Genomic DNA, 20,180 nt, shown 5'->3' on the forward strand with positions numbered 1-20,180 from the left:
CACAACCTGCCAAGACTGAATCAGGAAGAAATAGAAAATATGAACAGACCAATCACAAGCACTGAAATTGAAACTGTGATTAAAAATCTTCCAACAAACAAAAGCCCAGGACCAGATGGCTTCACAGGCGAATTCTATCAAACATTTAGAGAAGAGTTAACACCTATCCTTCTCAAACTCTTCCAAAATATAGCAGAGGGAGGAACACTCCCAAACTCATTCTACGAGGCCACCATCACCCTGATACCAAAACCAGACAAGGATGTCACAAAGAAAGAAGACTAGAGGCCAATATCACTGATGAACATAGATGCAAAACTCCTCAACAAAATACTAGCAAACAGAATCCAACAGCACATTAAACGGATCATACACCATGATCAAGTGGGGTTTATTCCAGGAATGCAAGGATTCTTCAATATACGCAAATCAATCAACGTGATATACCATATTAACAAATTGAAGGAGAAAAACCATATGATCATCTCAATAGATGCAGAGAAAGCTTTCGACAAAATTCAACACCCATTTATGATAAAAACCCTCCAGAAAGTAGGCATAGAGGGAACTTTCCTCAACATAATAAAGGCCATATACGACAAACCCTCAGGCAACATCATCCTCAATGGTGAAAAACTGAAAGCATTTCCAGTAAGATCAGGAACAAGACAAGGTTGCCCACTCTCACCACTCTTATTCAACATAGTTTTGGAAGTTTTAGCCACAGCAATCAGAGAAGAAAAGGAAATAAAAGGAATCCAAATCAGAAAAGAAGAAGTAAAGCTGTCACTATTTGCAGAAGACATGATACTATACATAGAGAATCCTAAAGATGCTACCAGACAACTACTAAAGCTAATCAATGAATTTGGTAAAGTTGCAGGATACAAAATTAATGCACAGAAATCTCTGGCATTCCTATACACTAATGATGAAAAATCTGAAAGTGAAATCAAGAAAACACTCCCATTTACCACTGCAACAAAAAGAATAAAATATCTAGGAATAAACCTACCTAAGGAGACAAAAGACCTGTATGCAAAAAATTATAAGACACTGATGAAAGAAATTAAAGATGATACAAATAGATGGAGAGATATACCATGCTCTTGGATTGGAAGAATCAACATTGTGAAAATGACTCTACTACCCAAAGCAATCTACAGATTCAATGCAATCCCTATCAAACTACCACTGGCATTTTTCACAGAACTAGAACAAAAACTTTCACAATTTGTATGGAAACACAAAAGACCCTGAACAGCCAAAGCAATCTTGAGAACGAAAATGGACCTGGAGGAATCAGGCTCCCTGACTTCAGACTATACTACAAAGCTACAGTAATCAAGACAGTATGGTACTGGCACAAAAACAGAAAGACAGATCTATGGAACAGGATAGAAAGCCCAGAGATAAACCCACGCACATATGGTCACCTTATCTTTGATAAAGGAGGCAGGAATGTACAGTGGAGACAGGACAGCCTCTTCAATAAGTGGTGCTGGGAAAACTGGACAGGTACATGTAAAAGTATGAGATTAGATCACTCCCTAACACCATACACAAAAATAAGCTCAAAATGGATGAAAGACCTAAATGTAAGGCCAGAAACTATCAAACTCTTAGAGGAAAACATAGGCAGAACACTCTATGACATAAATCACAGCAAGATTCTTTTTGACCCACCTCCTAGAGAAATGGAAATAAAAACAAAAATAAACAAATGGGACCTAATGAAACTTCAAAGCTTTTGCACAGCAAAGGAAACCACAAACAAGACCAAAAGACAACCCTCAGAATGGGAGAAAATATTTGCAAATGAAGCAACTGACAAAGGATTAATTTCCAAAATTTACAAGCAGCTCATGCAGCTCAATAACAAAAAAAAAACAACCCAATCCAAAAATGGGCAGAAGACCTAAACAGACATTTCTCCAAAGAAGATATACAGACTGCCAACAAACACATGAAAGAATGCTCAACATCATTAATCATTAGAGAAATGCAAATCAAAACTACAATGAGATATCATCTCACACCAGTCAGAATGGCCATCATCAAAAAAATCTAGAAACAATAAATGTTGGAGAGGGTGTGGAGAAAAGGGAACACTCTTGCACTGCTGGTGGGAATGTGAATTGGTACCGCCACTATGGAGAACAGTATGGAGGTTCCTTAAAAAACTACAAATAGAACTACCATATGACCCAGCAATCCCACTACTGGGCATATACCCTGAGAAAACCATAATTCAAAAAGAGTCATGTACCAAAATGTTCATTGCAGCTCTATTTACAATAGCCCAGAGATGGAAACAACCTAAGTGTCCATCATCGGATGAATGGATAAAGAAGATGTGGCACATATATACAATGGAATATTACTCAGCCATAAAAAGAAACAGAATTGAGCTATTTGTACTGAGGTGGATAGACGTAGAGTCTGTCATACGGAGTGAAGTAAGTCAGAAAGAGAAAGTCAAATACTGTATGCTAACACATATACATGGAATTTAAGAAAAAAAAATTTCATGAAGAACCTAGGAGTAAGACAGGAATAAAGACACAGCCCTACTAGAGAACGGACTTGAGGATATGGGGAGGGGAAAGGGTGAGCTGTGACAAAGCAAGAGAGTCATGGACATATATACACTACCAAACGTAAGGTAGATAGCTAGTGGGAAGCAGCTGCATAGCACAGGGAGATCAGCTCGGTGCTTTGTGACCGCCTGGTGGGGTGGGATAGGGAGGCTGGGAGGGAGGGAGACGCAAGAGGGAAGAGATATGGGAACATATGTATACGTATAACTGATTCATTTTGTTGTAAAGCAGAAACTAATAAAGCAATTATACTCCAATAAAAAAAAAGAACAAGAAAAATCCCAAATAGACAACCTAACCTACAACCTAAAAGAATTAGAAAAAAACCAACAAAACCTAAAGTCAGCAGAAGAAAGAAAATAACAAAGATCAGAGAGGAAATAAATAAAATAAAAAAGGAATAGAAAAAATATCAATAAAACCAAGAGCTGTTTTTTTGAAAGGACAAACAAAATCGACAAACCTGTGGCCAGGCTCACCAAGAAGAGTGGACCCAAATAAACAAAATAAGAAATGAAAGAGCAGAAATAACAACCAATTCCACAGAAATATGAATTTCATAAGAAGGTATTATGAACACATATATGCCAAAAAAATGGACAACTTAAAAGAAATGGACAAATTTCTAGAAACATACAGCCTACCAAAACTGAATCAAAAAGAAACAATCTAAACAGACTGATCACTAGAAGTGAAACAGAATCTGTAATTAAAAAAAAATAACAAAAACAAAAACTCCCTACAAACAAAAGTTTAGGACTGGATGGCTTCACTAGGGAATTCTACCAAAGATACAAAGAACTTATACCTATCCTTCTCAAACTCTTCCAAAAGACTGAAGAAAAGGGAACACTCCCAAAGTCATTCTTTGAAGCCACCATCATCCTTATACCAAAAACAGACAAAGACACTACCAAAAAAGAAAATTACAGGCCAATATCTCTGATGAATACAGATGCTAAAATCCTCAACAAAATATTAGCAAACAGAATCCAACCACACATAAAAAAGATCACACACCACAATCAAGTTGGATTCATCCCAGGGTTTCAAGGATGGTTCAACATACGCAACTCAATGTGATACACCACATCAACAAAAGAAATGACAATAACCACACAGTCATTTCAATAGATGCAGAAAAAGCATTTCATAAAATTCAGCATCCATTCATGATAAAAAAACTCTCAGCAAAAGTGGGTATAGAGAGAACGTATATCAAATTAATAAAAGCTATTTATGACAAACCTATAGCCAACATAATACTCAACTGTGAAAAGCTGGAAGCCTTCCAGCTAAAATCTCGAATAAGACAAGGATGCCCACTCTCACCACTTCTATTCAACACAGTATTGGAAGTCCTAGCCACAGCAATCAGGTAAGAAAAAGAAAGAAAAAGTATCTAAGTGGGAAGGGAGGGACTTCCCCGGTGGTCCAGTGGATAAGACTCCACGCTCCCAATGCAGGGGGCCCAGGTTTGATCCCTGGTCAGGGAACTAGATCCCACATGCATGCCGCAACTAAGAGTCGGCATGCCACAACTAAGAAGCCTGCATGCTGAAACTAAAAATTAAAAAAGATCCCACGTGCCACAACTAAGACCCAGCACAGCCAAAATAAAAAAAAAATAAATAAATATTAAAAATAAATAAATAAACTGGAAGGGAAGAGGTAAACTTGTCATTATATGCAGATGACATTATACTATACATAGAAAACCCTAAAGACTCCACACAAAAACTACTAGATCTGATAAATGAATTCAGCAAAGTAGCAGGATACAAGATTAACATACAGAAATCAGTTGCAATTCTTTACACTGAGATATCAGAAAGAGAAAGTAAAAAAGATCCCTTTTAAAATCACATCACAAAGAATAAAATACTTAGGAATAAACATGACCAAGGAGGTGAAAGACTTATATGCTGAGAACTATAAAACATTGATAAAGGAAATGAAGATGATTTAAAGAAATGGAAAGATATACCACGCTCTTGGATGGGAAGAATGAATGTTGTTAAAATGGCCATACTATCCAAAGCAATCTACAGTTTAATGCGATCCCTATCAAATTACCCATGACATATTTTACAGAACTAGAACAAATAGTCTTAAAATTTATATAGAACCATAAAAGACCCAAAGTTGCCATAGCAATCCTGAGGAAAAAAGAACAAAGTTGGAGGAATAAGGCTCCCAGACTTCAGACAATACTACAAAGCTGTAGTAATCAAAACAGCATGGTATGGCACAAAAACAGACATATAAATCAATGGAACAGAATAGAGAGCCCAGAAATAAACCCACACACCTATGGTCAATTAATCTTTGACAAAGGAGGCAAGAACATACAATAGAGAAAAGAAAGTCTCTTTGGCAAATGGTGTTGGGAAAGCTGGACAGCCACATGTAAAGCAATGAAGTTAGAACACTCCCTCACACAATACACAAAAATAAACTTAAAATGACTTAAAGACTTAAATATAAGACATGACACCATAAAGCTCCTAGAAGAGAACATAGGCAAAACAATCTCTGACATAAATCATAGCAATGTTTTCTTAGGTCAGTCTTCCAAGGCAATAGAAATAAAAGCAAAAATAAACAAATGGGACCTAATCAAACTGCAAGCTTTTGCACAGCAAAGGAAACCATAAAACAAAACAAAAAGACAACCTACAGAATGGGAGAACATACTTGCAAATGATGCAACTGACAATGGGTTAATATCCACAATATACAAACAGCTCATACAACTCAATAACAAAAAATAAACAACCCAATCAAAAAAATGGGCAGAAGGCGTAAATAGACATTCTCCATTGAAGACATACAGGTGGCCAACAGGCACATGAAAAGATGTTCAACACTGTTAATTATTAGAGAAATGCAAATCAAAACTACAATAAGGTATCACCTCACACCAATCAGAAGGGCCATCATCTAAAAGTCTACAAATAATAAATGCTGGAGCAGGTGTGGAGAAAAGGGAACCCTTGTACACTGTTGGCAGGAATATAAATTGGTGCAGCCACTATGGAAAACAGTATGGAGGTTCCTTAAAAACTAAAAATGGAGTTACCATATGATACAGCAATCCCGCTCTTGGGCATATATTCAGAAAAGATGAAAACTCTAATTCAAAGTGAAACATGCACCCTCAACGTTCATAGATGCACTATTTACAATAGCCATGACATGGAAGCAACCTAAGTGTCCATAAACAGATGAATGGATAAAGAAGATGTGATACACACAAATAGAATACTACTCAGCCATAAAAAAAGAATGAAATAATGCCATTTGCAACAACACACACGGACCTACAGATTATACTAAGTGAAGTAAGTCAGACAGAGAAAGACAAATATATGGTATCACTTATATGTGGAACCTAAAAAATAGTATAAATGAACTTAATTACAAAACAGAAAGACTCAAAGATATAGAAAACAAACTCATGGTTACCAAAGGGGGAGAAGGGAGAGGCATAATTGGGAGTATGGGATTAACAGATGCATACCACTATATATAAAGTAGATAAACAACAAGGATTTACTGTATAGCGCAGGGAACTATTTTCACTATCTTGTAATAAACTAAAATGGAAAAGAATCAGGAAAAAAGAATATAGAGATATACATATATATGTATAACTGAATCACTCTGATGTACACCTGAAACTAATACAATATTGTAAGTCAACTATATTTTAATTTAAAAAAGGAAAATAAAGTATATTAAACGTTTAAAAAAGAAAATATACACTACTGATGATAGAAATAAATCAAAACATCAATAATCACAATGTGAGTTAAATTCTTCTATTAAAAAAAGACCCATATTGGGGAAAATAGGAGGGTTATATTGTTCTTAAGATATTACAAAATAAGTGTTCATATCAAACAAAATGGAGGCCCAGGCTGAGGCCAAAAGTATTAAGATAAGGTGGAGTATTTTACAGTGATTAAAAGATACAATGTGCTAGGTAATAGTCATGATCCTCATAATGGAACTGAACCAATTTAATAATAAAAAGCGCCAGAAACATAGGAGATACTGACAAACCCACAATAGTGGTAAGAGACTTTAATATACCTGTTTCCAAAGTTAACGAACCAAGTAGACACAAAAATAATCTTGGGGAAAATCTGAATAACATAATTGTGCCAATTATTAAGCTATTATTTTTTACTGCCAAACCCACCCTTCTCTATTCTGCTTTGGGGTGTTGGAGCTGGGGTTCTGAAAACCATTTTTCTGCTTTGCCAGTTGCTTTCCTGTTAGACTCTGACAATAGGGGTTGGGGCTAGAGGAAGACTGCAAAGCTGGAAGAGGAAGAAGAGGCTTGCTTCCACCAGTCTGCTTCCCATGGGTTTCCCGACTGCTTGTGATATGAATGTCGCTGGAGTAATGTCACTTCATGAGAGTTTCAGCAAGTCTCTCCCCAGCAGCAGCTGAATCCAGTTTGCAGTTTTCCAACCTTTATAAACCAGCTTCAGGGATATCAGCACCAGCCTCCTTGCAGAGATTTGGGGTCTCAGCTCCATGAGGCCCCTCTGAGCTCAGAGACACCAGCAGCCAAGCTCTAAAGGGCTTCTCTTCCAAGCTTCTGAATTTTAATAATTCCAACCTCTTCCCACAAAGGAAAACCCAGGCTCAGATGGCTTCATGGTGAATTCTTCCAAAATTTAAGGAAGATATAATCTCAATCTTATACAAACTTTCCCAAGCAACAGAAAAACAGTGAATATTTCTCCAAATGCATTTTATGAGGCAAACATAACTCTGACTGTAAATCCTGACAAGAACATTATAACAAAAGAAAATAATATACCCACATATCTCCTGAACATAGATTTTAAAATCCTTGACAAAATATCAATCAGCAAGTTAAATCATGACCAAGTGGGGTTTATCCTGGGAATGCAAGTCTGGTTCAACATTCAAAAATTGATATAAAATAAACAGGTGGGATTATATCAAACTAAAAAGCTTTTGCACAGCAAAGGGAACCATCAACAAAATGAAAAGACAACCTACTGAATGGGAGAACATATTTTTAAATTCTATATCTGGACAAGGGGTTACTATCCAAAAATATATTTTAAAAAAACTCAGAAAACTCAATAGCAAAAAAACAAACAATCAAGAGGATATGAATAGACATCTTTCCAAAGAAGACATGCAAATGGCCTATAGGTACATGAAAATATGCTCAACATCACTAATCATCAAGGAGAAGCAAATCAAAACCACAATGAGATATTACCTCACACCTGTCAGAATGGCTGTTATCAAAAAGAAAAGAAATAACAAGTGTTGGCGAGGATGTGGAGAAAAGGGAACTGTTGTTCACTGTTGGTGGGAATGTAAATTGGTGCAGCTATTATGGAAAACAGTATGGAGGTTCATCAAAAAAACTGAAAACAGAACTACAATATGATCCAGAAGTTCCACTTCTGGGTACTTACCCAAAGAAAATAAAATGCACCCTTATGTTCATTGCAGCATCATTTACAATAGCCAAGACACAGAAACAACCTAAGTGTCCATCGATGGACGAATGGATAAGGAAAATGTGATTTTATATATATGTACACATACACACATATGTAAATTATTCAGCTGTAAAAAAGAATGATACCTTGCCATTTGCAACAACATGGTTAGGCCCTGAAGGCATTATGTAAAGTGAAATAAGCCAGACAGAAAAAGATAAATACCATATGATCTCTCTTAAATGTGGAATCTAAAGAAAAACACAAAAACCAACCCAAACCAAAACAAAAAAATTGAGCTCATGGATATAAAGAACAGACTAGTGGCTGCCTGAGGCAGGGGGTGGGGGGGTGGGCGAAATGGGTGAAGGGGGTGAAAAGGTACAAACTCCCAGTTATATATGGGAATGTAATGAATATAGCGCGGTGACTATAGTTAACAATACTGTATTGTGTATTTGAAAGTAGCTAGGAGAGTGGATCTTGAAAGTTCTCATTACATGAAAAAAATTTTTTTGTAACTAGGTATGGTGACAGATATTAACTGAACTTAAAAAAAAATCAGTGTAAGGAACCCTATTAATAGATTAAAGAAAAATCACATGATTGTCTCAATAGATGCAGAAAAAGCATTTGACAAAATTCAATACCCATGCATAATAAACACTGTCAGCAAACTAGGAAAACAAAGAAATTTCTTTAATCTGATAAAAGGCATTTACAAAAATATCTACAGCTAACTCATAATTTTGAAATACTGAACAGTTTCCCCCTGAGGCTGGGAACAACACAAGGATGTCCACTATCACCACTTCTCTCAACATCGTACTAGAAGTCTTAGCCAGTGAAATAAAAAAATAAAAAGGCATAAGAGGCATAAGATTGGTAGAGAATAAATGAAATGGTCATTATCTGTAAACGTCATGATCGTGAACATAGGTAATCCGAAAGAACCTGCAAATGACTAAAAGTGATAAGTGAATTTAGAAAGGTTATTGGGTACATGTTCAATATTGGAAATGAAATATAAAAAAGCAATACCATTGATGATAGCATAAAGAAGACCAAATACCTAGGAATAAATCTAATGAAAGATACGCATAACCTTGCCATTGAAGCCTACAAAGCATTGTTGAGAAGAATTTTAAAAGATCTAAAAAATGGTAGGATATATTATTTTAATGAGGCAATTCTCTCCAAATTGGTCTGTAGGTTCAATGCAATTCCAATCAAAATCCTAGCAGGATTTTGTTTGGAAGTTGATAAGCTGATTCTAAAATTTGCATAGAATTTGCATACTGTTTGTATGCAAAGGTCTTACAATACCTGTAGCAATTTTGAAGAATAACATCACAGCTGTAGAATTTCACCATCAGTTGTCAAAACTTGTTACAAAGCTACAGTCGTTTAGATACATACACTGTCACCGCCTTACCACAATGCCTCCCCAACAACTCAGTGGAGAAAATTATATAGTCTTTTCAACAAATGGTGCTGGGTCAATCAGATATCCATATAAAAGAGTTAACTTTGACTCTACCTCACACTATATACAAAAATTAATTCTAGATAGATCATAGACCAAATGTAAAAACTAAAATAATCAAGCTTCTAGAAGGAAATATAGAAAAATATCTTCATGACTTGAGACATGCAAAAAAGTCTTGATCAGGAAATAGAAAGCACTAACTATAAAGATTGATGAATTGGATTTCATTAAAATTAAGAACTTCTGTTCACCAAAATTCACCAGTAATATGAAAAAGCAAGTCACAGACTGAGAAAAGATTTTTGTGATATATGGATCTACCAGGAACTTGTATCCAGGATACATAAAGGACTCAAATCAACAACAACAACAAAAAGGATACACACTCCAATTTAAATACAGGCAAGAGGCGAATAAGCACTTCCAAAAGAGGATATCAAAGTGACCAATAAACATAAAAAGGTACTCAACATCATTAGTCACTTGAGAAATGCAAATCAAAACCACAATGAGATATCAACTACCTATCTAGCAAAACCAGTAAAATGAAAAAGACTGATGGTACCAAGTATTTGTGAGGATATGGAATAACTGGAAATCTCTTACATTAATATGGGATTGACAGTTGCTACAACCCCACTGGAAAAGTATTTGGCAGTATCCACTAATGCTAAACAAATTTTACATTCTGAGGCTCAGCAATTCCACTCCTGGGTATATACCCAACAGAAGCAAGTGCTTATGTCCACCAAAAGATGTGTAAAAAAATGTTCACAGCAGCTTTATCCATAATAGCTCCCAAATAGAAATAACCAAAATGTCTATCAACAGTAAAGAGAGTAAATAAATTGTGGTATAAATGGAATAAATAAGAGAAAAAAAAAGTGTGAACCACTGACATAGGCAACAACATGAATGAATCCCACAGATTTAACGTTGAGTGATACATGAATTTCAAATCAGGCGAAACTCATCTGTGTTGACAGAAGTCAGAACAGTGGTTATTCTTAGAGGAGATACTGATTGGGAGGTTACCACATGGGATGTTGAAAACGTTCTATATTGTAATATGGGTGATAGTTAAAAGAGTATATATATGTAAAAACTCAAGCTCTGCACAAGATTTCTGTATTTTACTCTATGTAAATTATTCCTCAATTTAAAATAAATGTTAAGGAAAAACAGTGTGGTATTGGCACAGTAATAGAGAATTAATTAGATCAGTGGAGCAGAAAATGTAATCCACAAATACACTCATGCATTAAAGGGATTTTGGTTTATAATAAAGGTAACGTTTCTTTCATTTTCTGCCTCCAAATGTTGCCATCTGGATGTGATTCTTGGGACTGTGGTAGCAACCTTGAGACCTCAATGGGAACCAGCCTAAAAGAACAAGCAAGAAGGACAAGCAAGCAGGCCAAGGATGGAGAGGGGAGGATGGAAAGAGCCTGAGCCCCTTGAGAATATCAATGCACCCCAGAATTAACCATCTCTGGAAAGCCTTACTTCTCAGTTTCTTGTTATTTGAGATAAAAAGGAAAAAATCCACTTGTAACTGGGTTGTAAAAGCATCTTGACTGACAGAACCAGTTAGGAAGTTATACAAATAGTTCATGTAGGACTGCGATCTCCCCTGGCTCAGCAGTTGAAAAGCAGCAGCTCCTCAGGGAGCCACAGACTCTCAGAATAAACTCTTGGAAGCTTATCACACCATGGGGCTAGCATCTGCAACAAGTGGTATCACTAACCTGTCCGGTCAACATCCTTTTTCACGGGCAGTACAGTATAATCCAGTTGGTCATCCGAAGCCTCAAATATACACGACTTGGGCTGCAGCATAGATTGGGGCTCTTTCCTGGGACTCCCCCTGCCTCTAACCCAGTCTCCAGACCCATCTTGGAGCTGAACCTGCTGTAGGTACGGGATCCGGAAAATCTTGTTTTGGTCCAGGCTTAACTTCTTCAGTCTTCAATTAAGGAAAGTGAATACAGAATCACAGCAGTAATGATACCTCAGGGACATTTACCAAGCAACTTTAGGGAAAGAACATGGAATCAGGCTTCGACAGTTACTCCTCTTGGGTGACCTTGAGCCAGTGACTTACCCTCTCTGGGCCTCAATGTCCCTATCTCTAAAATGGGGATAGTATTTATTAACCTTTCAAGGGTCTTGCGAAGATTAAATGAGACAATATGTAAAGTAGTGTTCAGTAATGGTATTTGAATCCAAAGTAAATTTTCCAGGGATCTAAAACTTAAGCATTTAAATGCCAGCATTTCATTACTTTAACCAAATATAGTCAGCCCTCCATATCTGTGGGTTCTACGTTGGTTGAATCTGTGGACGCAAAACCCAGATACAGAGGGCCAACTACAGGTAGAGCTCAGAGTTTAACTTACCTTTCTGATTCTGACTCTTTTTTTTTTTGGCTCCTCTATTAGGGTCAGGATCCCATATCTCCTCCTACCCTCCTTTCTCTTTACTGCTTCTAATCCAGTCACATGATCAGAAATATCTTTACTGATGCCTCACTTTTCGGCTTGAGCTAAAGCTCAGAGGGGAGATGACTTACTCATGGCCACACAGCAGAGATAAGTGATGGAGCTGGGATTTAAACCCAGGCATTTTGGCTTCCAGAGCAGCACTCAAGGTGTGAGAAAGGCTGGGGGTTATAGAGGGCCCTGCAGAGAGAGGCTTCTAGCTTTACCTCCTGAGCCCGGCCAGGCTGGCAAAGCAATTGGGGTTGGAGAGTTTGTTGTCATCCAGCATCAGTGTCTCTAGCGCCGGGAACCTCAGGATGTACCTCTTGCTGGTCAGCGATGTTACATATGCCTCCCTGTGGGTGCAAAGACCTTGGGTAATGAACAAGGGCAGGGGACAAGCTCTACCACTCCCAGGAAGAAATGGAGGATAGGAAATCAATCAAGAGGCCTAACCAGCTTGGGAACAACTCTACTGCCCAAGAGTGGTCTCCGCAGTGAGGGACCAAAAGGTGTAATTCCCTCTTCAACTGACCCCCTTCCCCAAACCCCACTCACACATACAATCTTTTGTATGGAGAAAGGTTGCACATATTCACTGATGGACTCAGTGAGACCAGTTTGCAGCAGGATGGAGGGGCACTAGTAATGATCATGGAAAACACCAGGGTGACAGAGTTAGGGGAAGCATTCTGTAGGAACAACACTACACAATTTTGGGTCAGGGCAGACTCCCAAGTATGCTGTGTCACCCCAAGAAGTGGTAACCATGGAAGTACCAGGAGACAATGCCCTTGGCAGAGATTAAGTGGGGTAAGGTACGATGGATGAAGGGCACCATCCCTAACCACAGTGAGGCTCTCCTCTAAAGTGACTTGGTAAAGTGCACACATCAGTATGGAATTGGGAAGTCTTTTCTTAAATTCAAACTCTCTGAGGATTCCCAGAAACACTTGAGAGTGGGATTTAACAGGCTGAGGTCCTGAATCACACAGGTGGGGCAGGAAGTGGTGGCATCATTGATGGTGGTACTACCATCAATGATGTGACCTCATTTGTGTCCCCAGGTGGATGAGGCCTAGGTATTTATTTTTAAGCACGTGAAAGGCAGATGACTCACATCGTGTTTTCATTCCTCCCTCCAACTCCATCCTCTGTATACAAGAAAACACATAGGGATATCCAGTCACAAAACACACATACACATATGTAAATCACAGATGTGCCTACAATAAGAGCACAGGAAAGCAGCCTTTCTTCTGAGCCTACTGCATTCCTGGAATTGTTAGCTGTTTTATACATGTCATCTTAGAATAGCACTGAGAAGGACTGGTGTTATCCATCTCCTTTTCAGATGAAGAAATTCAAACTCAGAGTCCCTTGCCCAAAATCTCACAGCCAGAAAGTGGTAGAGCTCAAACTCAACTCCAAACCCCAGGCCCTTTCCACAGCAGCACCCGCCTCTCACATCACATCTTCAAGCTCTCTGTGGATTAAAGGGTGGGGAAGTGGAACGGTAGCTGTTGGCTGGGCTGGAGAGAACTTGACAAAGGTAGGCAATGAGTTCAAAAGTCCAAAAGGACTGTAAGAGTACACCTAAAGGCAGGAATATCTCAAAGATGAATTTCAAGACAGCATATAGCCAGCCGTGTAGTCATTCATTCATTCATTCACATTCATGAATTTCTTCAACACGTATTTGTGGAGCCAGGGACTGGGAATACAAAGAGAAAAGGAACACATCCCCCTCTCAAGGTGCTTATTAGAGTCTCGTGGAGGAGGTGGATGCACAGCACACAGTGAGACAAATGCCACAGCAGAGGCAGGCATGAAGCGTGATGGGAGTCACCGACCCCGGTGTGGAGGACTCAGGGAAGGCAGTGTTTAAGCTAAACCATGAAGAATGGAGCGGGAGGGAATTCCCTGGCAGTCCAGTGGGTAAGGGTTAAGACTCCATGCTCTCACTGCTGAGGGCCTAGGCTTGATCTCTGGTTGGGAAACTAAAATCCCATAAGCTGCATGGCGTGGCCGAAAAAAAAAAAAGAATGGAGAGGGAGTTTGCCATGTTCTTAAGAACTGCGAGAGAGGGAGAGGAACCGGAGAAAAATCATTGCTTTGTGGCTGGAGCTGTAATATTTTTAGGAGCTCTGGCCAGTCATGTGTGGCCCATCACGGGGCCCAGAGAGAGACAGGTGCTCACCTGTAAAGACAAATGGAGCAAGTCACAGAGATGAGCATATGTGAAAGCTGAGAGACAGAACTTCTGGGCTCTTCCACACTGCTCAGGACCTACATTCAGTATGTCCCTAAGGCATGGCTGTTAGATGCCCCATTGTTCTTAGAGTAAATTCCTCCTTTTTTGTTACTCTAATATTGATGGATTTCTGTAGATTATAACCATGATAGTTCTGACTAAAAAAAAGGCAAAGGTCAGATATGGTTTCCGAAAGAGCCCCGGCAAGGTGTGGGGAAAGAGGCTTCAAGTCCAAAGACCAGAGAAACTCAACAGAGAAGGAAAGAAGCCTTTAGTTCATGGTACTTTTCCGGGTCATGGATGACTTTTCCTCTTCCTGAAAGGACCAACTTTCATACACTGACATTTTAATCTACCTGAAAGCAATTACAGGACGGTGCCCAGAAGCTCTGTTGATTTATAAATAACTGGCCAATCTTTATTTTACTCCAGTGGAATATGAAACAGCTAAGAAATAAGCCTTCAAAAAATTCCTCTTAAGCCCTGAAACAAACCTTTTTAAAGTTCAACTCTAATTATAACATAGAGAAGTTTCATTCTGTCTCTAAAATAGATGTCTTAAAATAGGGGGGCCATCAATAGGTAGGTGAGGAAGACAAGATGCAAAGCTTCACAGGAAAGCATCAGGCTCCCCCAGTGAGCCTTTCCTGTGGCAGTTTTGGGAGAAGAGCTTTTTGAAGTGGCAGGCATCTGTCAGTAATGGAGAAACCGAGGTTTCCAGCTGTTCAGAGTAGTGCTATTTTTATTATACCTTCTCTTGGCAAAAGGAATTGATACGATTTAAAATCTGATAGTTTTTTTTTTTTTTTTTTCCCCGGTACGCAGGCCTCTCACTGTTGTGGCCTCTCCCGTTGAGGAGCACAGGCTCCGGACGCACAGGCTCAGCGGCCATGGCTCACGGGCCCAGCCACTCTGCGGCATGTGGGATCTTCCCGGACTGGGGCACGAACCCGTGTCCCCTGCATCGGCAGGCGGACTCTCAACCACTGCGCCACCAGGGAAGCCCCTAAAATCTGATAGCTTTAATGGAATTTTTTAGCAGGTAGAAGTATGCCCCAGTGGTTGGATTCCCATTCAGGAATGGGAACTCGTGTCCCATTTTAGAAAAAGCATAGGAGTGGGGATCAGAGGCCCTGGGCTCTGGTTCTGGTGGTGCTGCTGCTTTGCTTGCTGTGTGATTTCTAGTTGGTGTCAAGCATCTCTGGGCCTAGTCAGTTCCTCCCTCTATCTATATGATGGAAAAGGATTTCTTTTCCTTTACATTGTAAGACTTTGGATTAGGCTAAAATTATTGTTCAACAGACTAGACCAAGGACTATACCAAACAAGACGAAATTTAGCAATCACTAATGTTTGTTCAAATTCAGTTCAGCTTCTGTGATAAGATACAGAAAACCCACCATGCAAACACAGGATGCGGGAGACATGGCTTAACAGCTTGCTTGTGTAAGAAAGGACTTACGATGTGGCTGCTAAAAGCTAGTGCTCTTTCAAGTGGCATTATTAGGAAGATAGTGATGAGAAAAAAGGAGGTCACAATGCCCCTCTGCTCCGTGCTGGTCAAGCCTGAGAGCCGATTCTTGAGGTCCAAGGGGGAAAGGGAATAGGCCTAATGGGAGAGGCAAAGTATCAGCTGTCAGTCAAAACAAGTAAAAGAGCAGTCTAAAGATGGAGTAGGTCAAATATGATTCCCCTAACTCACCCAGACAGACCATGATCTACCCGGAAATGGAGATATAAATAGTTCAGAGTAGATGAGGTATGTTGTGAAATGGAAAAAAGGAGAACAGAGGATGGAGAAGTAGGCAGAGTCAAGTTGTGAAAAGCCTTGTAATCAATGTTCATGGAGTTTAGAATGTTGGGAAGCTGCTGAAGGACTTTAAGCAGGGCAGTGATAGAATCAGATGTGCATTTTAGAAACATCACTCTGGCTGATGGTGAGGATGGACTGGGAGGTGAGAAACTGGAGACTGAGAACAAACAGGAGGGTAACAGAAAAGGGCAAGTTTAAGAAAAATTTAGGAAGTACAATTCACAGAATCTGGCGACTGAATGGATGTGCAAGGTGAGGAAGGAAAGAATTCAGGCTGCTGACCGTGTTTCTAGCCTGCACAACTGCACAGCAGATGAAGAGCAGTGCCCACCACTGAGGACAGGGACGCAGAAGGAGGAGATGTTGGCATGGGCATGTGTCTGATGAGTTTGGTATGATAAGCAGGATACATGGGCGTATAGCTCAGAAGACAGAAGTGAAGTAGAGAAATAACTAAGACTTGGGAAGGGATGAGACCACTAAGAAAGACTGTAAAGATTAAGAAAAACGGTGGGTTGAGAGTGGACAATGGGGGACCACCAAGATTTAAGAGATTGGCAGAAAAGGGGAATCCATAGAGCATACTGAGTGTGGACAGATGTGCAGGGAGGAAATGACAATAGTAGTTGTCTGGAGTCTCATCGCTTTCAAAGCATAATTATTTCAGTTGATACTCTGATGTAAGCAGGAGTACATTTATTCTCCTTTTCTTATATGTAAAGAACTAGGAAGTGCAGAGTGGTGGAGACTTGCCTTATTTTATGTGATAAGACTTTCCACTTGAAAACAACTAGAATGATGAATAAAGTACAAAAAGAAAAAAGACCCATCATTTAGAGCTACCATATGATCCACTAATCCTGCTCTTGGGCATATATCCAGAGAAAAACCATACTTTGGAAAGATACATGCACCCCAATGTTCATTGCAGCACTATTTACAACAGCCAGGACATGGAAGAAACCTAAATATCCATCGACAGATAAATGGATAAAGAAGACGTGGTACTTATATACAATGGAATATTACTCAGCTATAGAAAAGAACAAAATAATGCCATTTGCAGCAACATGGATGGACCTAGAGATTGCCATACTGAGTGAAGTACGTCAGAGAAAGACAAATATCATATGATATCACTTATATGTGGAATCTAAAAAAAGAGTACAAATAAACTTATTTACAAAACAGAAACAGAGTCACAGATGGCGAAACAAACTTATGGTTACCAAGGGGGAAAGGAGGGGGGAGGGATAAATTGGGAGATTGGGCTTGACATATACACACTACTATATATAAAATAGATAACTAATAAGGACCTACTGTATAGCACAGGGAACTCTACTCAATACTCTGTAATGGCCTATATGGGAATAGAATCTACAAAAGAGTGGGTATGTGTATACATATAACTGATTCACTTTGCAGTACACCTGAAACTAACACAACATTGTAAATCAACTATACTCCAATAAAAATTTTAAAAATAAATAAATAAAACCATGTAAGAGATGCAAAGACAGTAAGGAAGTAGTGTGCCAAAATCTAAAACTCCAGAGACAGAAACTGAGCACAAGAAGCCACTTTTGCCTTAAGGATATTTGCTGATCTTATACAAAGGCAGGCATGTAATTGGAGACGCCCCACATGAATCTGGGATCCTAAAGAGAGGTACCCTCAGGAGAGAGTGAACCAGAACTAAACCCATTCCCCTCATCCCACAACCAGGGGAAAACTGCCTTGGAGTGAACAGAGAAGGGGAGGGGCGAGGGCAGGCTGGTCCTCTTGAAAACTCTAGCCCAAATTTGGATTGTCAGAGTGTTTCCTAAAATATCCAGCTAGTTTAGTTTATTTTAAAATGGTTCCATACCAGGCACCTAGGCACCTGGCCAAAATAAATGGAAAAGCTCTGGGTCCTGCAGACTAAATAACGTGAGGCAACTCTCCCCTAAGTATAAATTCTAAAATCCAGACAAAATATATACAGTAAAAATAATCTTCTTTAAGACATCTGGGAACTAACAAGCTGTGAAAAGTTGGGGGACCAAGATTTAGAAGAAGGAGGAAACCCAAAGGGATTCATGTACCATTTGGGGCCACTTTTCCCCTATGGCTCCCTGCTAACTACAGAAGTGGGTGAGAGGCTAAGAAGCTGAGCAGAGATTCTGACAACCTTGTTAGCCCAGGAGGCCAAAAATTGGAGTCCAGGGTGTGCCACAGAAAGGGAGCCCTAATCAACTGCCCCTGTTTTAAGTTAGAGCAGTGGAGGACTAAATCCTAGGAAGAAGTGTGAAAAAGAAACAGTGTGTTCCTTGCAGGGATTGAAGACTAGCTTCAACCAACTCCAATTTCTGTAAATGAATTAAGACGATTTGGAATTATTGGTGATCTATATAACCAAAAACTCTAGATCTGGTGAGAAAAAAAAAGTGATTTGAGTTGCCCAAAGGGAGAGTCATGGTCTCTCATTCAGTTCCTGACTATTTACATTTAAATTAAAACTAATTAAACTTAATAAAATGAAATATTCAGCTCCTCAGTCACACTAACCACATTTCAAGTGCTCAATATGACTAGTGGCTACCATACTGGACAATGCAGATATAGAACATTTCCAACATTACAGAAAGTTCTAATGAACAATGCTTTCAAGAATTACTAGTTACTAGAAAATATCTACAGATTGGTGTTAATGTCTGGGGATATGAAAGGCATGGGTGGCCCACCATGCAAAGTGGGGGACTGTGAAGATCTGATGGGAGAATGGAAATTTAGCCTGTGAATGGACCCAGTGAAGTCACAAACCTACTGTGTGGTTATATCCCCAGTTCCTGAATGTATAAACAGACATACTAAGCAACTGACAGAATAACCACACTTGTTTTACTGACCAAAAAAGCAAGGGCTATTATAATAGGAGGGGCCAAATTGAAGCCCTAGGAATTTTGCTTCCAAAACAGTAAACCAAAAATAATTCCACAACCCAGAGGTAATTGCAGAGATTACTGCAAACACTAAACACTGGAAAGGGATAAGGATAATGAGTCCTATGACATCCCTGTTTAACTTGTTTATTTGCGTTGTACAGAAGACAGGTCTTGAGTAATTACTGTAGATTACTATCAACTCAATCAAGTGGTGATTCCAATTTCAGCTGCTTTTCCATATGTAGACTCTTCTAACTGTAGCACATCAACACAGCCCCTAACACTGTGATACAGCTAAGGACATGCCAGATGTTTCTTTCTCTTTATCAATGAACAAAAACTACCAGAAGCCATATGCTTTCGCCTGACAGGGACAGCAGTATACCTTTGTTCTCTTCTCTGGGGGCTACACCAACTCTTTAGCCCTATTATAATCTATTGCATAGGGATCTTGATTATTTTGGTATTCCACAGAACACCATGTTGATTGGAGCTGATGGGCAGGAAATTCAAATACCTCAGATGCCTCAGTATGGAGTGTGCCAAGGATGGAGGTAAACCTTGTAAAAATTCAAGGAACTGACACCTTGATTAATTTCCTTGATGTCCAGGTATCTGGAGCATGTTGGAATATACCTCCAATGTGAAAGACACCTTTCACCACCACCTGCTACTAAGAAAAAGGCACAAAGCTTTGTTGGCCTTTTCTGATTTGGGCAGCTACGCATAAAACATTTGTGCTATTCTGCTCCATTTACTGAGGCTGCCAGTTTTGTGTGGGATCCAGAGCAAGGCAAGGCTCTGCAACAAGTCCAACTGCCATGCAAGCTGCTTTTTGGGCATTATATCTTTGGCCAAGGGTATTGGGTGTTATTAATCGGTAGGTCCAGCTGTGCTGTAAATGTCTTAAGGCTGCATAGATAGGGTTACCATACATCCTGGTTTTCAAGGACAGTCTGAGTTTTCACCTGTTATCCCAAAATAATTAATAGTGGTACTTTTCCCCCTCAACTATGTCTTGGTTTGGATGATAAATTAATGGTTGCTCATTCTATGAATAGAGCCTTTTAAAGGCACCAATTACAGAAACATTTTTGAGCAAAGTTATGCTCTATT

General features: G+C 39.2%; 1 protein-coding gene across 1 annotated transcript in view; it reads right to left on the minus strand.

Moving 5' to 3' along the window:
• The window catches only part of XRRA1 (X-ray radiation resistance associated 1), a 95,863-nt gene that overhangs the window by 42,102 nt on the left and 33,581 nt on the right, over window positions 1-20,180 (minus strand). The window contains exons 8-9 of the mRNA XM_089915308.1: window positions 12,298-12,426; window positions 11,339-11,556 (exon numbers count right to left, since the gene is read on the minus strand). Coding sequence (XP_089771434.1) covers window positions 11,339-11,556; window positions 12,298-12,426 — 347 coding nt within the window. The remainder of the gene's footprint in view (window positions 1-11,338; window positions 11,557-12,297; window positions 12,427-20,180) is intronic.

The sequence above is a fragment of the Delphinapterus leucas genome, chromosome 7 (assembly GCF_059928025.1).
Source record: "Delphinapterus leucas isolate spDelLeu-1000000601 "Yukka" chromosome 7, BTC_Dleu_Yukka2, whole genome shotgun sequence".
In the NCBI taxonomy this organism is placed as follows: Eukaryota; Metazoa; Chordata; class Mammalia; order Artiodactyla; family Monodontidae; genus Delphinapterus; species Delphinapterus leucas.